Source organism: Pelodiscus sinensis, chromosome 7 (assembly GCF_052426305.1).
Source record: "Pelodiscus sinensis isolate ZL-2025 chromosome 7, ASM5242630v1, whole genome shotgun sequence".
NCBI classification, from domain to species: Eukaryota; Metazoa; Chordata; order Testudines; family Trionychidae; genus Pelodiscus; species Pelodiscus sinensis.
Window position 1 is genome coordinate 44,138,451 of NC_143058.1, and position 13,511 is coordinate 44,151,961.

The 13,511-nt window shown below is 42.0% G+C and overlaps 1 protein-coding gene across 2 annotated transcripts in view; it reads left to right on the top strand.

Annotated features, from left to right (window-relative positions):
* Positions 1–13,511, top strand: part of RAPGEF4 (Rap guanine nucleotide exchange factor 4) — a 230,160-nt gene that overhangs the window by 32,697 nt on the left and 183,952 nt on the right. For both annotated transcript variants that reach the window (XM_089779764.1, XM_006116479.5), the window contains exon 4: positions 12,972–13,118. In XM_089779764.1, coding sequence (XP_089635890.1) covers positions 12,972–13,118 — 147 coding nt within the window. The remainder of the gene's footprint in view (positions 1–12,971; positions 13,119–13,511) is intronic.

Sequence of the window (13,511 nt, forward strand, 5' to 3'; positions counted from 1 at the left end):
ATTCCTACTTCAAAGTTATTCCTTTGAAGTAGGAATAAGAGATCCTCCGGAATAGGGCTTTATTCCGGAGGATCGGGCCAGTCTAGATGCTTTTTTCCGGCTTTTCCCCAAGCCGGAAAAAAGCGGCGGACATCTTTATTTAAATCCCGCGGGGGATATTTAAATCCCCCGCGGATTTCCCTATTCTGAAGTTGAAAATTAGCATGCCCCTTTCGGAAAAGGGGCCAGTGTAGACGTAGCCCAGAGGTTTAAACAGAAGTCACAGCCATTGCAGTTTCTTGCTCCTAACTACAGTAGACTTCCAATAATCCGGAACCTTTGGGACCTAGATGGTGCCGGATTATCGGATATGCCGGACTATCAGGAGGTACTATAAACTAGTTTTTTTAATATATATATATATATAAGTGTTTTTAACCCTTTTTTATTGTGCATACTGTATACAGTATACTGTAATGTTTTAGTTTTTTTTAACCCTTTTTACCCTTTTCGCTCGGTTCAGCTGCAGCCATTGCTGCCTTGTGACTTGTTTTTTGCTGAAGCTCACTCACTAGGCTCTTGCCATTTTGATGCCGGACTGTCAGGAGTGCCATACAATTGGATGCCAGACTATTGGAGTTTTACTGTATCAGGAAGTAAGGCCTGTAGAGCCACACCGTAATGACTGCAGCTGGCCTGTAATACACTGCTTGAGTAGTTAGAAGAGTCAGCAATCCACCTCTTATGCCCAGCTGCTCTTTGGTGGCTGCTCAAGGCATTTGCCCATGGTTGTAATAGCTTCCTTGTCTGCTTGCTCCCAGCCTTGATTTAGGCTTGTCTCAGCCCTACTCCTGTCTTAGATCCAGCCCCATTTTTGCCTTGGCTCTAGCCTTGCCCCTGCTTCACCTTGCTCCAGGTAACATAGTCCTAACCCTCAGCTAGGTTTGCTAGCTTTCTGCTTGAAGAAAACTGAACACCCTTGCCCTGCCCCCTACCCTGTCCCATGCCCTTGGCCCTGCCCCCTACTCATTCCCCCTCTCCCATACATCTTTACTCACTCATTTTCACTGTGCTAGGGCAGGAGGTTAGGATGCAGGAAGGGGTCAGGGCTCTGGTTCAGGGTATGGGCTCTGGGGTGAGGCAGGGGATGAGGTGTTTGGGGCATGAGAGAGGGCTCTGGTTTGAGGGCAAGGTGTTTGGAGGGAGTTTGGGAGCCTGAGGCAACACTTGTGCTGTGGGAGGGAGTCTGAGTGCAGGAGGATTCTTAGGGTTGGGACAAAAGGTTAGGGTGTGGGAGGAAGGCAGGAATAGAGTGGAGTGCAAGGGAAATGAGGTCTCCAATTGGGAAGGCGGGCTCTGGGGTTGGGCTAGGAATAAGGGATTTGGGGGGCAATAGAGGGCTCAGGGCTGGGGCAGGAAGTTGGAGTGAAGGATAAGGTTCAGGGCAATGCTTACATCAGGCAGGTCCTGGAAGGCAACAATGTGTCCTTTCTGCCTGGGTGGGTCTCTGTGCACTGCCCCTTCCCACAGGCCTGCCCCTGCAGCTCCCATTGGCCATAGTTCCTGGCCATAGCAGCCATCTCCACATAACTCCTGCAGCAGCCAGCATGTCCCACCAGCTCCTAGTTCAGGGGCAGCCAGGTGGGCTCTGTGCAGCCCAAGCATTGGCTCCACAGCTCCCATTGACTGGGAACTGTAACCAATGGGAGCTATGGAGGCAGTGCACATAGTCGGGCAGTGCAGAGACCCCCTGGCCACAGCTGTGCCTAGGAGCCAGAGGGACATGATGGCCACTTCCAAGACCCATCTGGCCATTGTTGCCAACTGGACTTTTTGCAGCCCAACCACCTGTACTGACTGGAGATGTCAGAGTCCCTTATTGACTCGGCATTCTGGTTGAAAACTGGGCACCTGGCAACCCAACTCTGAGCTCTGATTCTAGACTTCTCACTTTGATTCTTGTCTCTGGCATCTGAGTTCTGACTCTGGCTCTGACCATGGGCTTTGATTCCTGGCTACCAACTCAAGCATCAATCCCTGATCCTGACTTCAGTTGCTAGACATGACCACCAATGTGTCTTGTCCCTGACACTAATAGCATACTGCACTGTAATACCAGGCAGCTATTGCAATAACATCAAAGCGTTAGGACGTAAGTTCTCTCTAAGCTGCATGGCCACATGGTAATACTGAACAATAATGTGCTCATAGCAGTCCCATTTCTATGCACCTCTTGTAGATGCCCAATTTATACTTCTGAAAAGAAGAGATTGCTCCAGTGTTGAGGATAAAATTCCTTATCTTCTCAGTAAAATATTGATATATGGATTTGAACCAGAATCTTGGCTACAGACACACTTTAAATGTGGATTCAGAATGTTCTGGCTCAATCTTATCTCTTGTGCCATTTAGGATGGTACCACTTTAAAAGTTCTGGATTTTTGAAATCTAATGTAAGTAGTATTCCTGTTCATTCTAGCTCACTGGCTTCTCTAGTTAAATGGCAGATACTAGTCAACTTGCATGGTTCATTTATGATTTGGGATTAGTGGTTTTTCTCATTTCTGATTTAAAAATGAACAAAGGAAATACACAAATTTAGGCTTTGACAGGTAAAACTTTTTGTTTTACCTGCATTCAGATAATATACTAACTTACTATGTGCAGAACTATAGACTATCACAAGAGGGCAGTGCTAGAATGCCTAAGAAGCAAGAGAAATTAGTTTCTGAGGGAACCTGGAACATTTCATGCCAAAATTACTAATTTAAAAATCTCATCTATCTATTTAATCTGTTCATTTTTGAGTTTTAACAGAGACATCTATTATTATTAATAGTAATTTTGTCCCTCCGACACAGAGAAAGCATTACTTCTGTAATAATTTCACTCGCCATTGAAATGAAGCAAGATAATTATAATGCAGAAAAATTAGGGACAGTTTAGGTTTGTATCTTCCTGCTCTAGAGCAATAAATATTGAGTGGTATATGGATATTTTCATACAAATTGTTTACGTGTTGACTCTGTTCAGCAATGTGTGAAAAACAGATGATATGGTCTCTGTTTTAACGATAAAAGAATCACAGTAGAATAAAAGTATAATGGAAGAATTTTCAATGGATTTTCTTGCCATGTCCCAACTTCATTCATTTTCTGGGTTAGGTCAGGGATCGACAACCTTTCAGAAGTGGCATGCCAAGATTTAACTTATTCACTTCTATTTACAAATCTGTTTGCTGGGGAAAGGATCAGGTTGAGGCAGGCTGGGTATGGTGAACATATTTTCTGAACCAGCTGCAGGTAGGAAGAATGGTTTAATTTAAATTATTAAACAGGCTAAGTGTTTTAACTTTCTCATATTAGTTTATCAAACTTCATTTTAAATAAAGTAAAATATTAATTTATGCCCAACACAAAAGGTTTCAATGTTTTCTTTATTTATGGCAGGGATGGGGAACCTTTTTTCGAGTTGGAAGCCACTGACCCATAGAAAAATCAGTTGGGGACTGCACAAGTGACACACAAAAAAACTGCTGCAAATCCCCCCATCCCTCACTTATGTGGTCCCCAACTGAGAAACCTCAATTCTCTGGTGCTTCAGCCTCATGGGGTGAGGAGAAGGGGCAGGGAGGAATGAGTTTCAGAATTTCCCGTAGGTCAGATTTACTTTTCTGGGGTTCTGGTGTTAGTGGATTTTATGGACGGCTTAGGCTCTGGGGTAGGGACAAAAATGAGGAGTTTAGTATGTGAGACAGGGCTGCCAGTGAGTGGGATAGGGATGGGATGCAGGATCTGGGTGGAAGGTGTAGTGCAGATAGGAGAGATCTTGAGAGGTCTGGGTGGGAGGTGGATTGCAGAAGCAGACTGGGAATAGGCCCTTTGGCAGGGGGAAGGTGTAGCATGTGGCCAGGAGGGAGGGTGCAGGAACAACGGAGGTGTCAGAGCAAGCTGGGAGTGTGGGGTCTTGGTGAGGGGACAGGAGTAAGTGAGGGAGTTTGGAGTGTGGGGGTCTGGGTATGAGGGGGAATGCTTACCTGGCTTTGTACTTCTTGCAGCAACTGCCATAGCCACAAGGTATTGGGCCAGCCCAGGAGGCTGCAAGCGCCGCTACTGTGGGCACACAGTCCCCAGCTGGTCCCAGAAGCTAGAGGCATTGCCAGGGAAGAGGGAGGGCTCCAGTGGCTACCTGGGTGACAGGGAGCTGAACTTCTGCCGCACGTGCCACTGAAATTTGGCTTGCGTTCCACTTATTGCACACATGGTATAGGTTGCCGTCTCCTGGCTTAGATAGTTGTATTTAAGCTAATAACACTTGCTCATGGGATTTGTACATGGAACCTAGTGAAGACCTCTCTGGATAAAGTGTCTCCTTGTCCTGTTTTGAGTTTTGTAGAATAAGGTCCCTAATTGCTGATGTAAATGGATTCAGTGTATAATTCTGCAACAAAAAAACTTCAAAAACAGACTTCAAAGAGGAACTGCAGAGCTACAATTCATTTGTAAATTTAACACTATCTATTTAGATTAAACAAAGACTGTGAATGGCTAGCAAACTATACAAGCAGTTTCTCCTCTCTTGGGCTATGTATAGACTGCAAGCCTCTTTCGAAAGATACTTTCGAAAGAGAGTGTCTAGACTGCACGCGGATTTCGAAAAAGCAAGCCGCTTTTTCGAAAGAAAGCACCCAGTGAGTCTGGATGTTCTCTTTCTATAAAGCCTGTTTGCTTTCAAGAACGCCTTCTTTCGAAAGAGCACTTTCGAAAGAGTGCGTTCTTCCTCGTGGAATTAGGTTTACCACCGTCGAAAGAAAAGCCGCATTCTTTCGATTTAATTTCGAAAGAACGCGGCTGCAGTCTAGACACAGGTGAAGTTTTTTCGAAAAAAGGCTACTTTTTTCGAAAAAACCCCTGAGTCTGGACACAGCCTTGGTGTTCACACCTCCACATCAACTGCTCGAATTAGGACACATCCTCTCTGACTGAATTGACCTCGCTATCTCTGGCCTTTCTCATTGATTGGTACTCTTTTCTTTTCATGTGCCTGTATAGTTATACCTGCCTCTACATGCATCTGATGAAGTGGGTCTTTGCCCATGAAAACTTATGCTCCAATACATCTGTTAGTCTATAAGGTGCCACAGGACTTCTCATTGCCTTTGGAAATAGGCCGTTTCTCAAGTGTCAGAACTGTAATGCTTCAAAATGAAGCTGTAAGCAACTTTTGATGAGAGAAAGCTTCTAAGCAGCTGTTTAGAGTCTCAGCTTCATGGATCAAGTTAAAAATAGTGAGCATAACTCAATTGCTTATTGTAGGCTTCAGAGAAGTGACTTTACAGGTGGGATTTAAATGAGGAGGGTTGAGGCAGACCAAAGTCTGCGAGGCACATCGATCATAAGTGCTTAGAGGAAAATGAGGTTGTGAGGCTGAGAATAAATCATGCCAAGCCACCCTCATTTCTTTCTTTGACAGAGTCACTAGCTTAGTGAATGGGGGAAGCAGTAGATTATATGTCTGTCTTGATTTTTAGTAAGACGCTCAATTTAGTTGCACCTGACATCCTCAAAACAAAGTAGGGAAATGTGGCCTAGCTGAAATTACTATAAAGTAGGTGCACAGCAGGTTGAAAGAGTGTACTCAGAGTAATGCTCAGTGGTTCTCTGTCAAACTGGGAGGCTGTATCTAGTAAGGTTCCATAGGGCTCAATCAGTCCTGGATCCAGTACGGGTATGTCTACACTGCAAAGTTTTTCCGGAAAAACTACACTTACGTCCACAGAAAGTCAAAAGAACACAGGGCTTTTTCTGACAGTGGTAAACCTCTTTCTACGAGGAAGAAGCCTTTTTCTGAAAGAGCTCTTTGGAAAAAGGTGTGCGTGGACGGGGAAAAGGGGTTTGTTTGGGTTTTTTTTGTAAGAAGAGGCCTCCAGGAAAAAGCACAGGTGCCTTGGTAGCCACTCCATCCATAGTAATCACAACTTAAATGCGAGATAATGTCCAATGAATGTGGATGCTATCTTTTGAAAAAGCAAATCGCTTTTTCGATGTGCTTTTGCTGTGTGGATGCTTTCTTTCAAAAGAAGTTTTTCTGGAAGATCTCTTCTGGAAAAACGTCTTCCGAAAGAAGCCTGCAGTCTAGACACAGCCTGCTATTCAGTATATTTATTAGTGATTTGGATTATAGAACGGAGGGTATGCATAGAAAATTTTAGGATGACACCAACTTGGGAGCAGTTACAACCGTTTTGGAGGACAGGATGAGAATTCAAAATGACCTGAATGAATTGAAGAATTGGTTTGAAAATCAACAAGATGAAATTCAATAAAGAAAAGTGCAAAGCACTTAGGAAGGAAAAATCAAATGCATGGCAACAAAATGGGGAGTAATTGGTTAGATGGTATTACTTTTAAAAAGGATCTGGCGTTTATAGTGTATCACAAATTGAATATGAGTCACAATGTGATGTTTTGCAAACCTGGCTAATATCATTCTATGCTGTATGTAAGACAGGACAGGTAACTGTTCTATCTGGCATTAGTCAGCCCTTATCTGGAGTACAGTGTACAGTTCTGTGTGGCACACTTTAAGATATGGACAGAACAAAGAATCCAGAGGAGAGCAACAATATGATAAAAGGTTTAGAAAACCTGACTCATGAAAAAAGGTTTAAAAAACCAGGTGGGCATGTTTTGTCTGAAGACTTATGTTCAAGACCATCAGAGGAGGAGTCTTCAACTATTTTAAGGCTGTCAGAAAAAGGACAGACAGTGATCAGTGGTTCTCTGAGTCCACTGAAAGTAGGACAAGAAGAAATGTATTTAATCTGAAGCAAGGAAAATTCAGGCTAGATTACAGGGAAAACATTTTGACTGTTAGGGTGATTAAGTTCTGAAATCCCTGTCACTGGAGGTTTTTAAGAAGAGGTTGGACATATATGCGTCCACGATGATATAGGTTTACTACTACTTGCCCCAGTGCAGGAGCTGGGCTTTTTTTTCTTTTTTTTTCCGGCTCCCCTCTAGAGCTACATTTTTATAATTCTTTAAATTTGTAAGGGACTGTTTGCTCCAGTGTGAATGTAACAATGTTGTTATGTGTTAAGTAATAACAAATCTGTTTGGAACCACAAGAAACTTCCATGCAGTTCCTGTTCAGTGTAAATTATCATATTATTTTTAGACATACCTGTTGTTCTGTGCATTACCAGTATTTTAGGATTATTAGACTTCCATGCTTGTTGCACTTGAGTAAAGTGTATGAGATCTTTTCCTAATTCTTCTATCAAACTATCTCATCAAACTATCTTTCACTGGAAAATATTTTTATGCACATGTGACACATGCCCTTTGCTGGATCCTATGTTAACTGTGTAAGTAGTTCAATTGGTGTGATACATGTAAATACTTTATTGGACAGCAGAAGAGAAGTAGTGCTTTTTACACACACATGTTTATTTCAAGGAGCAAATTACCTTTCCTTATGTAAAGAGTATTTGCTAGCAGTTTTTTTCCATATTGACCACGTTGAACTGCTAATCTAATATGGAAAGTCATTGCCACCTTTCCTTTTACACCTGAACCAGTAGCTTGGTAAGAGCTTCTTTTCTTAGTAGTTTGCATTTATTCTTATGTGAATGGTACTGCAGGAACTATGTATTTTTCTTTATTTTCTCTTTGTCAGCCCTGATGAAGTAAGTTGTAGCTCACAAAAGCTTATGCTCTAATAAATTTGTTACTTTAAAGTGCCACTGGATTTCTTGTTTTTGCTGAAACAGACTAACATGGCTACCTCTCTGAAACCTTATATTCTTTCATTTCTCTGATTGTAAATGGGAACTTGGCTTGAAGTAAACTGAACTACCAGGAATACTCAGTAAGCCATAGGTTTTTTTAACACGGCACTTTTAAAATACATATTTGTGCGTTTGTCAAATGATGTGTAGCATCCAAAGGGGATAGATATGTGCTGAAGGTACAAAGGGTGGGGAAATGATCCAATTTTTTTAACTGAAACAACTAAATCACCTTTCCATTGTAGGTTCAAAACACTGAATAAACTTATCTTTCTAATAAAAAATACCTCCTGCTGCCCCAACTAAAATTCTTTTTCTCCATCTCCTTCCCTTTCCTTCTTTGAGCTTGCTCACAGAGAAAGGCACTACCCATATGACCTTAGGGAATAAAGTAATTCTCTTGTTCACACTACAGTCCACCATGTTTGAAAATAGAATGTTTCAGAAGGAGGGGAGGTGCATACACTGAGGATGTCTTGGGTTGAGGTGCATACATTGAGGATGTCTGGGGTTGGAGGGCTTAAATTTGTGATTTTGATCAGTTCCATTGGATGTTATTACAGCTCTCTTGTAACTGAAGTTTTCTGAGGCTACGTCTCTTTCATCACATGAATCTTAAACCTGCCCCGAAATGCAGTGAACCTAAGTACACAGTCTGTGACCTGAACTCTCTATGATTTCAATGTGTGCACAGAGAACTTACAGCAATGGGAACAAACATCTCTCTCCAAGTCCTTAATGCTTTTTCCTTTTAAATAACTGTGTGAACCTTGGCTGGTGTCTGCCAGATAGAACCTCCTGCTGCTTCTGGGATTTCAGAGGGGAACGGCAGCCTGAGCTTCTAGCTGTCAGCAATCCTCAAGACAGTCTACATGAACAGCAGGAGATCCTTGAGTATAATGTTAACAGGCCTAATGGGAAGTATTCCCAGGGGATAAACAGAACAGGGGGAAAAAATGGGACTCTTGAAGCCTTGAAGAAGCGACATGGGCTTGCTCCCTAACTGGCTCAGAGAAACCACATTTTCTGTAGAGAAATGATGGCTGGAAAAAAAGTTGAAAGAACTTTCACTTGACAGAATTCTGGACTTTTCTTTTATGAACCCATGATCTCTCAGTGTCCGTGACCTGAAAATCTATAGTGTTAATTTATTTCTTAGGTTGAACAGCTGCTTCATCAAAAGGTCTCTTAAAAAGTGGCTCCTTAACAAACACATGTCCCTGTTTGTCCTTCATCTATTCTGGTTTTAACAAGTCTTTGCTTTTATTGTTAAGCCCCCCCCCCCCCAAAAAAAAAACACGTTAGGTTTTCTATTTGGGCGGGGAGGAGTGGTGTAAAAGGAGAGAGTAGTAGACGTGAATGTTGCTCATTGTCTAATTGGAAAGTTTCTGTTTCTTCCATTCCAGGAATTTATTTCTGCAGTAAGCACATAACAGAAGCCATTTACTGAGTTTAATAAATAAAGCTGAGAGTATCCGAGTCCTTGAGAACAAAATCAGCACGGACAATAAAGACATTTCTTTTTATCCCCATTTGAGTGCATTGTTTGATAATGGTTGGATGCTTACAGGGCATCACCTCTAAAGACCACAGTACAGAGCTATGTCTACGGAAAAACATTGTCTCTGGTATAACGAGATTGCTGTGGAACTGCTGTCTATAGAATCTTGTACGCTCTCTCACACACTTCCTTCCCCCCCCCCCCCCCCCAAATGTGTCTGCTCTCAGTTGCCTTTTGGAAAATGTATTACCAACAGTTGTTCAATTTTTTCCTTGATCCTTAATTCTTTTTCCAAGACCATATTTATTTTATTTTTTGAACAATATATTTTTGTGTGTAAATATCTGCAAAAGCAATTTGCTATGGTTCAGGGAACTGGACTATTATGGATATTTATCTTTGTAATGTGATTACAGAACCCACTAACTTGCTCTTAGTAACATTTGCCTATTATCACATATTAAATGCATGAAAGGAAAACAATGCAAATTTAAGCACAGAGAATTAGAGAATTATACTGAAATATGCCCATGCATGTCCCTTGCTTTATAAGCCATAGAGAAGAAGTAGGTACGTTGCCAGAAAATATCTATTTGATTCTGAGACCATTTAAAAATCCTAAATTTTAGAATTAAATCAACTGTATTACTAATGTCATGCCAAGTAAAATGAGCTTACATTTCCTGTGTCTTTTTGTATATTTGCCTAGTAAACTGCAGTATATACATTTTAATCTGACTTACTATGCAAATTGTATCAAATATTCGTTAGTGCTCTTACTTTTGTTTAATTTTATTTTGATTTTTTTAAAAAAATTCCTCAAAAATACGTCAGTACTTAAGGATCCAGTTCAGCAAGATCTTGTAGCACAGTGTTTCCCAAATGGTGCTCTGTGAAACCCTGGGGTTCTGCGAAGTGGAACTCAGGGTTCTGCAAAAAATTTATACTCCCCTGACGCCTGCAGAACCCATATGCAGCTCCCATTGGGGCTTTGCTGGCGGAGACAGGCTTCTGGGGGCACGCAGCTTTGGCCATTCCACCACCTACTGCGGCTGCCCCATCCCCGTGCATGGCGCAGCCCCTCCTCACCCTGCAGGACTGCCCTATCTCAGTGCCTTGCAGTCGTCTCCTCCTCTTGTGCAGGTGGCGGCTTTTACAGTGGCGGCGGTGGCTGCTGCTGGGAGGGGAAGGGGGAGAAGTGGCCAGAGCTGAGGAGCTGCTCTCGGACCCTCGGCATTTTTAAACTGCTGCCTGCATGGAACCCGGCTCAGGCTCTGCAGCTCCCCCCCCCCCTTCGGGGTGCACTCGGGCTCGCTGCCTCCCCTGTGGTGGTGCTGTCTCTCCCCTGTTCCCCTCCCCAGCCTGCTGGGGAAGTGGCAGAGTTTTATCTGGAGGGGAAGGTCAGGGTTTCTGCACCCTCCCCCCCTCTGCCCTGCCAGCAGGAAGCATGACCTGGTGCTGTAGCTGCGCTGGGTTCCCTGCTGCGTGGGCGGCGGGAACGACTGAGCTCCCTCCCTCCTCTTGCTGCCCCCCTCCCCTCCAGGAACAAGTGTGCACTGCCTGGGGGCTTTCCCTGCTGAAGCAGGGTGCCAGGCCAGGTAAGTGTCCCTTCTCATGCCCAGACCCTGCCCCCATATCCCCCTCACTCCCCTCTCCCCGCCAAGAACCTGCATTCCCAGCTTGTTCTGACATCCTGCCCCAAGTTCCCTCTTGTACCCTTCCTCCTGGCCGGAAACCCTGCCCCAAGTCCCCTCTTGTATCCTCCCTTCTGGCCAGTCACCCTGCCCCAAGACTCCTCTTGTACCCTTCCACCTGGCCTGACACTGTGCTCCAAGACCCCCTCCTATACCCTCCTTCCTGGCCAGACAACTCTGCCCCAAGCTTTCTCCTATACTCTTCTTCCTGGCCAGGACATTGCAGATAATCTTTGTGATTTATACACAATATCATTAAGTATTTTCCAACCATAAACAACAACAATAACTGGATTTGAAATCCATTCAGTATAACAGGAAAGCCAGTCAGTTTTTCTATGCAAGATTAGGGAAACCTAATTGAATTCACTTCAAATGGCCAATTAATACAAAAATTTAAAGAAGTTTCTCTGATTACGTTTTGGGGAGGCTTATGTCAAGAATATTCAGCTTTATCAAGATGTGCAATTCGTCAGTGGTTAACCTTCACCAGCACATACTTGTGTGAAACTGGGTTCTTGAATTATGCAGCAACAAAAACAAAATACGGAAATTGACTGAATGCAGCACCAGATATGCAAATCTAACTTTTTAGTATTAAACAAAATAGAATTTGCCAAGAAAAGAAGAAAAACCACTCTTCATATTGAAAACTGCCAATATAATTCATAGTAGTTTTTGAGCTTTATTTTTTTTCACATTACATGTGATTTTTGTTTTTAAATATGTGCAATTAAACTAAATGTTGATCTTGTGACCTTATTTAGCATTTGTTCATTATTATTTTTCTTACTTATTTATTGTCTACTTTTTCAGCTCCATATATCAGACTGTCTTCCTGGGGCAGGGTAGGGGTAGGGGGGAAGAAATCGTGGTGCTTAGGTCCAGCGGCTTTTTTTTTTTTTTTTTTTTTTTTTTTTTTGACAAATTTTCCATGGGGGTTCCTCGAAATTCTTTTGAGGCCAAATAAAATTGGGAAGCACTGCTGTAGCACATGCCCAATTTTAAGCACGTGAGCAGTCTTGTTGACTTAATTAACACTATTTACCTGCTGAAAGTCATGAATCTGTTGAAGTGCCTTGTTGATTTAGGGCATTCATTTCTAACACTCTGCTTTTGTTTGGCTACTGTAATATGTCATTTCTTTCAGAAGTATCCCGGGGGGCTCGATGGCTGGATTATGGATCTTTTCAATTCTAAGGTCCTGATTTTACAAGCATTCTTGTGCTCATGTGCAATCTCACCCACTGAAGTTACTTGAAGTGGATTTCACTGCCCGATGGTGACCACAGTTATTAATCTGAATCCATTCTCAGTTCTTCTAGACTTGTTACCTTAAAGTGCTTGATCTGTGTAAAATGTGTTTATAGTTTTAGTCCAATTTCTAATGAACTAAGCCATTGGCAAATTTACTGGCAGCCTCAGTCAAAAGGCCAAGAATTGATTTGGTTTACAGAGTGCACTGCCAGCAGATCCTGAAAAATAGACAAATATATTATGCATAGAAGAGGATATAAATCCATAATTATTGAAAGATGACTTTGCTGAGAAAAAGTTACAGTCAAATATTCCTTCTGCTCACAGCAGCAGAAGCATTCTATCAAGAGTTACCTTTTTTCTCTTAGTTACTTTCTGGTAACTTCAGTCATTTTTAAATGATCTCATCCTCATAGCTGCCTAAAGAGATACATGACCAGAGGTCATAACTTTCTTCCAAAGGTTGTGGTGACTTCTATGTTCTGTAGTTTACAATAAGGCAGGTCTGATCCAACTAATGAGCAAGGAAAGCAGAAGCCCTAAGTGCATTCTCAAATCAAGGCTTCCTGTGCCGCTGGACCAACCCAGCCCTATCCTCCCACCCTAATGTTAAATGCTTATCCTAAAAATAGGATTATAAATCTAAGGCTGCTCTGTGTAGCATACTTAGCAGGATTTATATGAAACAATAGATCCCTTCAATGGCCAGGAATTTTAATACATATCCTTCTTTATTTTTGATTCACAGGATGCTGTGACAATATGCACTCTGGGAATAGGAACTGCTTTTGGAGAGTCAATTCTGGATAATACTCCTCGCCATGCTACTATTGTTACCAGGGAATATAGTGAACTTCTTCGAATTGAGCAGAAGGATTTCAAAGCACTTTGGGAGGTAAAGTCCAAAGATTTATTGAACAATTAATATAGTCAGAGAAAAGTGATGATTGTATTTTAATGTGTTCAGTTTTAGTAAAGGACTATAATATTTTTTTAAAAATATGTTGGAGAATGATTGAAATCCACATGTCCCTTTTTATTACTTCATCTTCTGCAAGATCACATATCCTTATAGATATTTTTTTTTTTGTTTTGTCAACTTTGCTTAATGAGTTACTCCACAAATACATTGGTCTCCAACAAGAAATAACATTTTGATATTTGTTTCACTTTAATTTATGTATGTTTCTCCCCATATTTCATGAAATGAAACTAATTCAGATTAACATTTATTTGTGCTCCCCCCAATTTGCTGGTTCATCAGAATTATATTTAACATTTGACACCA